This window comes from Megalobrama amblycephala, linkage group LG10 (assembly GCF_018812025.1).
Source record: "Megalobrama amblycephala isolate DHTTF-2021 linkage group LG10, ASM1881202v1, whole genome shotgun sequence".
In the NCBI taxonomy this organism is placed as follows: Eukaryota; Metazoa; Chordata; class Actinopteri; order Cypriniformes; family Xenocyprididae; genus Megalobrama; species Megalobrama amblycephala.
Window position 1 is genome coordinate 433,658 of NC_063053.1, and position 11,997 is coordinate 445,654.

An 11,997-nucleotide genomic window follows, 5' to 3' on the forward strand; every position below is an offset into this window, starting at 1 on the left:
AATTCAGGGTCCGCGCACTTCGAAGTGCATGAAAGGGGTGGGGTTTTGGAGTGGAGGGTCGCCAGGTCTGCGCAACAAAACCATCCCAAAAGTAGTGTAATAACAGCACAAGTGTAAAAGTATCCCAATCCCAGACATGGCAACAATGAGCCGAGCGTCGTTACATGGCTCGCGACTGTGTGACAGACAGAGACAGTTGATGTTTATGTGTGCATTTTAAAGTTTTATGACTTTCTATTGGGTTTTGACATGCTTCACTGCCGGCGACGACGGGACACTGGACCAAAATATGTATGGTTAAAATAGATAATGTTAGTTTTATATCGTTAGCAAGTTAACCTTGTTTGTTTTTTTTATGTTAAATTATGTTACATTTATGTTAACTGTGAAAATATATACATTCATATTTATACATTTACTCTGTATTTAAGTCTGAATTTAAAGTACAGTACTTTAGGATTTTATAAGCACTTTCTCCATAGCTGTACTGCCTTCAACCAAAAGTATGGTCACCTGCGTTGCTGGATCCATCCACCATCAGCGTACTAGAAATCCATCTATTTGTTTCCTGCTAACAGGCTTTAAAGAGAAACCTCTAGTTAATGATCAGCTTTTCCCCTTTTGTTCACGGTTCCTCAGAGGTGGCAAGTTTTCCACACGCTGATTATTCTGTCACATGACCTCACAATTTCTGATGTATCAAATTAATTGCACCACCTCATATTTCTAAAGCACTCTAAAACTGATAGGAACAAGAAATTAAGTCATTTTAATCTCCGAATCTAACTCTTCTTTATCCTGTTATTTATGTTGGGCTACCTGAGGAGCCGTCCACAAGCTGGTCAGCAGGACACATTATTTGCCACAAGAGGAGGGAAAGCCCATGTCCAGGGCCTGGTTTACCTCCCATCTACACCATCTGTGCAATACTACAAGCTTCCCCAGAGCTTCCTTCATTCACTGTGCTATGTGCTGCTACAACTGCAGCTTCCTCCACTCCTGTCTCTACACTGAAGGTCATGGGGCGATGGTCTTCAGCTGCTATGAATGTTGCCTTCGGCCGTTGCTCAAGCCAGAAAAGCAATGAGTACTGCTCCCTGCTTGAAAATAAATATTATGGCTTCAGTAGCTGTTGGGCCCTTTTACATTTAAATACTGTAAATTTGTTATTTGAAATGCTGTGGGCTTTTATAAAATATGAAAGTCACTGATGGAAAACTGCTTTCGATTTTTAAATTCTCACGTGCGCTTTTGGGAAGAGCGTTCACGCATGGGACTAGTGCATAAATGAACTTGCTTCATAAAAATGCAATTGAAAAAAAAAAAAAAAAATGAGATCATTGGCTTTTGCTACATTCCTCATGCTAGCTTCACATAGATCGATTGGCTCTTAAATTCAGTAAGCTAAGCTTTTTGGTTCCTCTGCTGGCTTTTTGATTGGCAGAAAAAGCCAGGGAGGATAGCCTTGTATGGTCTGTTTGGGGGGAATTTGTGCTCTCCCTGATTATAAAATGGGAGGTAGTCCCTAGAAGCTGCTGCTGTTCCCTGTCTTAACTTATTATGGAGCTCATGTTAAGGACAGGGAATTTTAGAACAGAGCCATGCTTACTTGCATACTTATTTCTATCATTGCTCTAGCTACATTTATATTGGCTTCACGTATCTTGATTTGTTCTTTTATAAATATTGTTGCATTGGCTTCCTGAAATGCACATCTGAATCCTTGGCTGGCTCTTCGATTTAGCAGGAAGAGCCAGGGAGGATTGCCTGGTATGGTCTGTTTGGGGGGGATTTTCTGCTGCTCTCCCAGTTAAAAAATGGGATTTTGTCCCCAGAAGCTGCTGCTGTTCCTGGTCTTGGCTTTCATGGAGCTCATGAAAGGATGGGGAATTTAGAACAGAGCCATACCGCCAAATTGTAACTTTAGCAAAATATGCCAATAAAAAATTGACTAAATTTTGTCTCTTGTAATTTTTGACTTAAGTGGTCCTGACTGAACTTCTTTTATTTATATACACTCAGAGTAAAAACAAAATGTTGTGTTTTGTAAAATAAATAAAACTAACCTGAAGCATGATCTGTCGTCTCCCTCTGAACAAAGTCCAATCTGATAGTTCTCAGAAAATGAACTGTAACTTAGTGAATACTAATGACACAAAAATTAGACTTATGTCTAAAAAAATGTTGAAATGTCAGGTTTTGAATCGTGTAAGTCAAATCGAAAACAAATATTCTTTGTTTATGTAATCTGTATGAAAATAGAGCCAAGTCCGTTATTATCCGCTAATGCGGCCACGCCCACGGAGCCAGCGCTATTCAGACGCAAATTCTGAGGCAATACATGCATACATCGTCTCAATCGTGTATTTATTGTCTTGAAAAGTGTTTTGAATAGCCATAGTTAGCCATCTCTGGCCTCTGTTAGTTCAGTTCCTGGAGAGTCACATGACCTGTTCTTCTTTAGATAAATTTGTGGACTAAAGGTGTACAGAGTGCCCTCCGGCTGCAAGTATGAATTGAAAACACAGTATCCAGCGTTCACTGTTTTTTCTGTATGTTTGATATACACCATGATGAGCTGAGACATTATTACAGAGGGTTTTTTCACAGCCTACCTGACTGAAAGAGCTCATTATTATGCAGGTCATTACAGGTCATTATTATGTGATTCTTTTGTCTTCTCAGGTGTAAATCACCCATTATTCATGATGATTCATGCCTCCACGCATACTGTGTTTCTTGACAAAAAGTGTCTTACAAAAACTAAATCAATATATTGTTTTATATGAAGGAGTAGGCAGCATAATTTTTACATAATTCTGAAGCAAAAACTCTAGTCTACAACCTCCAATACCCAGAAGTCTTGTGAACACATATATAATATTGTTTTTTTGTCCTTATTTCAGTGACTTAAGTTTTTTGTTTTTTCAATAACCAAGCATAAACGTTATTCCTTCAAAAACACAAACATGTACATACATGTTCCTCACATATTATTGTAGCCTAGTTTGTGCTGAATACAGTGTAATGACACTTTTTCCATTAATATGTTTATGAACAACTGAAAAAAGCACAAATGTCAGGGCATGTCAAAACTTCTCCAGGGCCCCGAAAATCCTCAGACCCCAGAGGGTTAATTCAGGTCATAGCATAGGTTGCAGTTGACAGGAACACTGAATGTGGTGTACGAATGAATATTTTTTACATGTGGTCACTTATAATCGTTTTCAATTGAGGCTTCTCTGATATGAACTGATTGTGAGAAGCCTTTTTAATTTTAATTTTCAGTCTTTAATCAGTCCTTGGTGGGGGAAGATTGCAAAGTCACATTCTCCTTTTTTCTGTGTCTAGATTCCTAGTACTCCATTACATGCTTTTTTCAATGTTTGTCTATTATAATTTCTGCTATAGTTTATTTTCCAATCATCTGTTGTAAGGACAACAGATTTGATGTCATTGATGCCAAATGCCACTGGTTCTCACTTTGAATGTGAATGATATTTGATTTTCAGTAAATAGTGACGTAAAGTCAGTCAGTGTCTCAAAAGCTATCAAATTAGTTTAGAGAAATTGGAATAGAGCACAGAATCATTCAGATTACTTTAGGTAACTACATTTTAGATCTTATTCCATAGCAAAAAAACAAACCTGCAACGACATGAGAGTGATTAAATGATGAAACAAATTCATTTTTGGTGAACTATTACTTAGCATTATTATAAATGCACTGATGGAAATATTAAATTAAATGAACTAAGAGCTTAAGAAAGCAACAAACATGAAGCTGTAAAGATTTCCTAAAATGGAATTCATGGTGTTGAGGAGTGGCTTGATTAGTTTCTATGAACAGTTTCAGATTTTTAGTTTCTCATTCAGAGTCTTCCATTTGGACTCGTCCCTTCGGTGACTGGGTTCTGTGTAAGTTCACCTCTTTACTCTCTTCCTTTATTATATTTAGAGCACAGAGCTGCTTGCACTGAGGTAGTCTGAGTATAATCCATGAAAAGGCATTATGATGATACTATGATTTAGGCCCAGTTTCACAGACAGGGCTTAAATTAAGCCAGGATTAGTATTTAGTTCATTTAGGGCATTTTTATAAATGTGCCTTATATTTTTATATATGTGCCTTTTATAAATGTGCCTTATAAAAATAATATTATTGGTGTGCATCTTAATATATATTGTAAGATAGGTCAGTGCAAGCTGCTTTCAGTTAAAACAGCTCAAACATGCATTTTAGTCTTGGACTAGACTTAAGCCTTGTCTGTGAAACCAGGGGTTAGAGTATTTTAAAACCATGAGCTTGTAGAGATGCATGAAAAATAGGTTTTATTCAATTTGGCCTATTTTCATGACTGTCATGTCCACTAGCCAATGTTTTGGCTTGGTCCTAAATGCAATAGGAAAGTAGCATAGAGCTGGCACACACTATCCTTGCAAAAACTGGAAACACATTTGTTGCTTATTCCTATTGGCTTGGGATGAATATGAAACATTAGAAATGTTTTTGTTTGTATCCTGATGTGTATAAATGCGACTCTTGCCTGTTAAATAGCATTTGAAAATGTTTGGTTATTTAAAGAAAAGGTATCAAGACAAGGATTACAGACAGTATTTTGTCATAAAAATATTGGTGCTGGTTATGAAAGGCTATGCAGTATACTAAGTCTGCTTTTGTAAAATGTGATATTGAATTAAATAATTCTTATAATTCATAATTGCCAAAACAACTCTGAGGCTGTATCTCTCCAATGCTTTGGCACCAAACTTTGGATGTGTCATTATCACATTACTCTGACCACACCATATACAATTTGGTCACAGTGCCACCTATTGGTAGAAAAATAAACCATTAAATGATATTATTAGTAACTGTATCAACTGTAATCAATTAGACAACAATGGATGTGTTTTAGATAATCTTTGATATGTTTGTCTAAGAATTATGACATTGATATAAATCAATTAATAGATATGGAGTCTTGGCCTTCTAGGCTTCATTTGTTTTTACACTATTAATATATGTTGCTTTGCATCGTAATTTCTGCAAATGCTGCTGCATTGGTGTGCACTTGATAAAGTTTGATCTAACTTGTACTAGTGGTTTCGAGGTAGGTCTCTCAACATTGCGTCACTAGCTGCATAACTCCTTTCACGGAAAATACTGATTCCTGATTGAATTTTGCTATTGCAACTGCAATAGCCAATGGTGCTCGAGTGAAGGGTGGGGCCAAACGCTATGTAGCTCGGTGTCGAATGCTTTTGCCCTCAGAATCTTTCTCCTTCAATTCAAAGCCTACATCACCATGGCATAAAAATGCAGAAAAAGCGATCCCCTCCTGTAATCCGTTGAAGAAGAAAAGAAGTTGTTGCTGCAAGGAATGGGTGTCTGATTGCCATTTCTACAAAGATCTGCCAATCAAGACTCTCTGTGCGAGGCTTGCTGTTGTCCTCAACAGAGACCCTCCTGCAGTCGTCAAGCTGTGGCCGGGGAGGCTGCGATGTGTTCACTCTGGAGGCTCCCTCGATTAGATGATGCCGGCCCAGCGTCTGTGTCCTCATCATTCTCAGCAGTCCCCGATCTCCTATTCTTCTCCTGATGTAGAGGATGACACTGATCCAGGCACTTGGTCAGAAGCCCCATTGGACGAGGCGCACAGTCTCAGAAGCAGAAGTTGACAGTCCCTCTCAGGCATGATCCAGTTTGCCGTGAGTCATCCTACTGTTCCAAACATGGGGCACGTTTAGAACTATCTGTCAAAAATTCAGGGACAGGAAGCCCTGTTTCTCCACGAAGCAAGGTCTTCGTCCCTCTGGGCACTAAGTGAAGCCAAAGCCGAGATCCTGGCGGCCAGGGTCTGAAAAGGAGAGTGCTATACGTCGAGGACAAGGGGCCACCGTTAAAGAGAGTTCATCACTGATCGTCCAAACAATGTTTGTGTAGTGTGTTGTCTCTTGCAAAAGTTGTAAAGTTCGAGCCGCTTAATGTGAGTGAGTTAAGAGTACTCTCATTTAAGATGGCACTGCTGCTCACTTTAATGTGGGAAATGTTGTTGGTCTGCTTCGGAGGTACTAAGAAATACTGTCCGCTGTCAAAGCAGAGGCTTTTTCACTAGATAGTGGAAGTTATTCACCCTGTGCTTCCCAGGGAGCAGATTGCCCTATAGGTGTTCGTGCCCACTCCACTAGTGATTTGGCTGCGTCTAGGGCTTGGTCTAAGGGTATGTCTATTTAAGACATCTGTCTACCAGCGGGATGGTCTTCTTTGAACAAATATTTTCATTGCATAACCTGCAGATTTCTGCATTGGTATTTTCATGATGATCCAGCTGGTGGCTGCCTTCCTCGCTGAGTGTGTGACATTGTCATTCTTACCTGCGTTTCACTTATGTATTATGCGCGCTTTGTTCTGTGCTGTGTTCAGTAATCTGGTCGTCTGAGCTGATTGTGTGTTGAGTGCACCAATGTGTTATTGTTGTGTATTCTCATCTCATTGCATTGCACTGGTCTAATGCCATGGCTTTACTCTCGGTACTCTTCTGGCTGCTTATGATACATCTGCTACGGCATGTATTTATCTCTTTCCCGTTTCAACTCTTATTTTAGATTTGGGGATTGTCGGTTTTTTTTGTCGGTTTTATACATTCTCCAAAGTGTCAACTAGTGACGCAATGTTGAGAGACCTACCTCGAAAAGGAACATCTTGAACGTAACCATGGTTCCCGGAGAGTAGGGAACATTTGTGTAAATTTCCATGTATAACCTCCTTAGAGTCTTTTGCATGTACACTGGTTATGTTATCAATTAATTCATTTGATTCAATACGTGGTCTCTCAGCTTGTCGTTCACATAAACCGATAACATTTTTATAATACAAAAGAAGCGAGCTTGTTCAAAAATGAAAAGTCAGCAGCGGCTGGTGTGTATACAATAACGTAGTGAAAACGTGTGTATGGTTCAAACTACTTTATTTTTGTTGCCAGTAGTAGAGATGCACTGGTCTATCCACCATCAATCAGAACTGACCAGTTCCGTTTTTTGTACCAGACTTGCACACAAAATGCATTGCAATAAGTTCCCAAAATGTAATTTGTGTGGATGTGAACAGAGGCCAGAGATGGGACACGCTGAAGACGGTCCTCAGGGTTTCTTATATGTATGGAGGGGGGGCTTCATGGACAAAAGATGGGGAACCACTGGCTCACTCAAGTTAACTTAAAGTGTACCATTTGGGACAAGGCTGTTGTGTGGTAAGAACATAAGTATTAGTGGTTGTAGGTCCATTAACCATTAACACAGAAAAACACTTGATCTCAAATCTTGTCTTTACAAACAGAATGTTGAGTTAGTGAATGAGTTAGTTTCATTTAAAAAAAAAAAAGAAAGATAAGAGGGAAAGTGGGAAGATCTCAGTGACTTTCAAATTGACATTTGATATTAAACAGTGTTGTGATCTGCCTGCACTGACACCATTGTATGTGAACTGAACTGAGCTGGATGATGACATCACTGTTTACTCCAGTGCTGATATAGATAAATTAACTAAATTAATAACTATTGATTCTTACAACGGAATGAAATAATACTGAATTTACTTAAGATGGATACTGACACAATTTTCTTTAAGAGATGCTGTGCAGCCAAAATTATATACCAGTTATCACTGTAAAGCTGCTTTGACACAATCTGCATTGTAAAAAGCGCTATATAAATAAAGGTGACTTGACTTGACGACTTATATAATGACATCCCTAATAACCTAATTTATCTGTTCATTCTTTCTTAAAGCTAACATCATATTATACTTACATTTCTGTATGGTGATGCGAGTGGTACAGAAACTAAACCTCATTGATTGCTTTTTTCAGGGAACAAGGATCTCAAGCATGGAGAAGGAGTGGAGATTACTTGGATTCCTTATTCTGTCATTATGTTTTCTTGTCAGCAATGGCCAAAAACGTGGTAGGGGCAGGATTTACTAGATAATTATAGATGATTATATTCAGTTTTGTCTGATTGTTGCTCAAATGAAAAGTTTGTTTTCTTTCTCTCAGTCTGTACACAGGAGACTGTGGCTGACATTGTATTCCTGGTGGACGGCTCTGCCAGTATTGGGCTGGAAAACTTCCAACAAATCCGTGACTTCCTCTCTATTCTCGTACAGAACTTTGAAGTTGCTCGTGACAGGATCAGGATCGGTCTGGTTCAGTACAGTGACGCACCGCATACTGAGTTTTCACTCAACACTTATCAGAAAAAAGAGGAAATTCTCAACCACATCCAAAATTTGCATTATAAAACCGGCGGGACAAATACCGGCCTGGGTTTGGAGTTCATTCTGGAACAGCATTTTGTTGAAAAGGCCGGAAGTCGAGCACAACAGAATGTTCCTCAGATTGCCGTTGTTATCACAGATGGTGATTCTCAAGATGAGGTTGAGTCACATGCTCAGGAGCTGAGGGACAGGGGGATCAAAATATTCGCCATCGGGATCAAAGATGCAAACGAAGCGTTACTGAGACAGATCGCAAATGAGCCATATGATCAGCACGCCTACAGCGTATCAGACTTTGCAGCTCTGCAGGGAATCTCTCAGAGTGTAATTCAGGAGCTGTGTAACACTGTAGAGAAAAAACACAAAGAGGTCATCCTGATGTCAAAAGGTAACACATTACATTGAAAAACTTCCAATCAAAAACTCTTGAGTCACAGCTTTACTGGAAATCTCTGAGATAACAAACCCCTTCAGCTCTTTATTGATATTTATTCAAAGTATTTTTTTTAAACTTTGAATGCGAGCTTCACAAAGCCTTGATTGAGAGTTTAAAACAGTTTGAGGGTTAGCTTGTCCTGAGCCCTAAAGTTATATTGGGAGTTTTTAGTTTGAATGTCACTAGCCAAGTTTCCATCCAGTTTTTGCACTGTTTTGTTATCAACAAAGTAAATATGCATGAAATTTGCTGTCTCCAGGATGTTTCCATCCAGTTGGCCTTTTACCGATAAAATGGTGCACGTAATGACGTCATCCCTAAAAAAAAATGCATACATTCAGTTATATATTGAGCCATTTCCATACATAATTTTGCGTATATTGCAAATTTGTATTTTTTGCATCCCATTTGTAAAATGTACAGAGTATTGAGACAATTTAAATTTGCCAGTACTGCGTTTTTTCACATATAATGTTATTAAATAGGAAATATAAGAAGACGGCAGTGAAGTAGAACAGCTTGTCTGACAGGATTTAACTCCCTTTATTTGGCGATAAAGACACAGAGCAGCTCAATTGTCCGGAATGCAAACATTTTTTGGGTGCATGAAAAGACGAGTACAGTGAAATATTCAGTCTTTGCTTATTGCAACAGTCTTTAACGCCTTGACGTGGTTTGACGTTTGACGTGGCCGAGAATGCATTCAAAGCATCATCTAAAGCAAAAAAAAGTTATTTGTTCTGGTTTCATAGCTTAGAGCTTTTTTGAGTCAACTACTTTATTTTCCAAATTTATTTGAGATAAAATTCTACATTAATAAATTGCACTTATAAAATTATTTTTTAAATGTAATGTTTGTGATTTTCATTTGTCATGTAGCCTAGAACCGTTTCTGATCATTAAATCAAAACAGACTCAAGATTTTATGACATTACTTTTATTTATTCAGATGCAGAAGTTCTGTAGGCTATTTTATTTTACCTTTCTTTTTGTCAGCATTGAAAACTTCATCAGTCTTCTTTAATTTATCAGACACTAAAAACTATTGATCACTCATCTTACCCTCCATTTATAAAGTCCATCTGAGTCTGACCGGCAAATAGCACGTAGACATTTATGGCTCATGGCTGTTTTGCCATTTTTTTATGTGTATATCTTCTAAAAGATTGTCAGCTTTCATGTGTATTATAGTAAAAACCAAAGCCAGAGTGACTTTATCAGATGACTTCTCACATTATAATCATATATCTTTCCAGAATGCAAGACACCTGAACTGATTGATATAATCTTCCTTGTGGATGCCTCTGGTAATCCCAATAAAGTTGGTTTCCAGGAATTTATAAGCTTAATGGCATATGTGGTGAACAAATCTGTGGTTGGAGAAAGACGGGTACGATTTGGCGTCATCACCTACTCTGACAGCCCTCAATCTGAGTTTACCCTGAAACAGTTCAAAAGTCAGGCTGATGTTCTGAGGATTATCTCAAACCTCAAACCTTCAGGGGGAAGAAGAAACACGGCCCAGGCCCTTAACTATACACTCTCCTTCTTTGGCGAAACACATGGTGGACGACGGGCGAAGAATGTACCCCAAGTGCTGTTTCTGATTACAGATGGCAAGGTTAATGACCCGAGTGGACTGGAAACATGGCCTGAATCCCTGGCAAATTCAGAAGTCAACTTTTTTGCTCTTGGTACTGAAGATGCCGATGAGGTCCAGCTAAGGGAGATGGCGGGAGAGAAAGGAAGAGTGCACTATGCAAGCACCTACCAGGATCTGCGTGGACTACAAGAAACAATCACCCAAGAGCTCTGCAATCTTACCAAACCAAGTAAATTTTACTGCTATCATCTTCTATAAGTGCCTGAATAACTAGCTAAAATGGCAATGCTACAAATTTAAGTCCATTTATCAGTAGCTCAGCTGTTTTTAATATTCTGTAGATTTTTTAATAACAAGCTTCCCTGTTATATTGATGTTCATTTCTTTGTTTTCAACTCCAGTTACATGTAATTTGGATTTTGTTCTCTTTCTTATGTTGTATTAAGCCTAAATGTATTTGTATTTTATTTCTGCTTAATCACTTCATGCATCTGTACCATAACTTGTTTGTAAACATTTGTGACTGCAAAACAGATTTAAATTCGATCTAGTCTTCCCATGCTTAATGACAATATAATTCAGTTTAAAGCTCTGTCTTCGCTCCATATGCTTCTTGGTGTTAGTGTTTTATGGTTGCTTCATCTATGTGTCTCAGCCACAATTGCATGCTCACATGTGGATTGCTTATATATTCAAGTTGCGACTTGTTTACATTTCATACCATCTTCTGAGCTATCTGTAACTATCGGTACAAATGCAAGATCTGAAGTGACCAAGTGTTAATAGTGCCTAAATTATGAGTTAAAATGTTGCTTCACCTACACTGAGTTTTTGTCTCTATTAATGTTGTTTTTCTTTAATGTTTTTTGTTTCTCTTTCTAGTTTGTGAGAAGGAGGTATCAGACCTTGTTTTTTTAATTGATGGATCAGAGTCTATTGAGGAACGAAGTTGGAATATTCTCAAACAAACCATGATTAACATCGTGAAAGAACTGCATATTGCTGAAGACAAGTGGCGAGTGGGTGTCGCCCAGTTCAGTGATAAACTCTTGCATCAATTTTACCTGAACACATACACTAGTTTTGCAGAAGTGGAGCAAGCTATAAACAATATTGTGCAACAAAAGCAGGGCACAAATACTTGGGGCGCTCTGAAATTAATTAGATACTACTTCACAAAAGAGAATGGATCCAGAATAGATGAAGGAGTCGCTCAGAATCTCCTGCTGATCACAGATGGACAAGCTAATGATGAAAAAGACTTGAATGCATTAGCTTATCTCAGAAACAAGAGCATAACAATAACTGTTATTGGGGTTGGCAATGAAATACAAAAATCTGAGCTGCGTGAAATAGCTGGATTACCTGATTGGGTCCTCATTGAGACTTTCGAAACCCTTGAACTGAAGACAACCATAAGGAAAGTGTTACATTTCCTCTGTGGAGACCAAAGACGACCTCCTGAACATTGTAAGTAGTTAGTTTTTACAGTATAATTCATAATTATTAATATATTCTAAATACTCTACATATAAGCTCTGTTCCTAAACTTGATGAGCTGCTGCCTATTTCCAAATATAACTACTAAAATGCTGCCTTACACTGTGTCCTAACCAAACACGATGCGATAAGATTCTAGCAATAAGCAGAATCTTTTGTCCATACCAGACATGATGCAAC

The 11,997-nt window shown here is 38.3% G+C and overlaps 1 protein-coding gene across 1 annotated transcript in view; it reads left to right on the plus strand.

The window, feature by feature from the left end:
• Window positions 1-3,863: 3,863 nt before the first annotated feature.
• The window catches only part of LOC125276407 (collagen alpha-6(VI) chain-like), a 70,957-nt gene continuing 62,823 nt past the window's right edge, over window positions 3,864-11,997 (plus strand). The window contains exons 1-5 of the mRNA XM_048203840.1: window positions 3,864-3,918; window positions 7,872-7,965; window positions 8,058-8,666; window positions 9,971-10,546; window positions 11,200-11,787. Of these exons, the coding sequence (XP_048059797.1) occupies window positions 7,890-7,965; window positions 8,058-8,666; window positions 9,971-10,546; window positions 11,200-11,787 (1,849 nt within the window). The 5' untranslated portion in view covers window positions 3,864-3,918; window positions 7,872-7,889. The remainder of the gene's footprint in view (window positions 3,919-7,871; window positions 7,966-8,057; window positions 8,667-9,970; window positions 10,547-11,199; window positions 11,788-11,997) is intronic.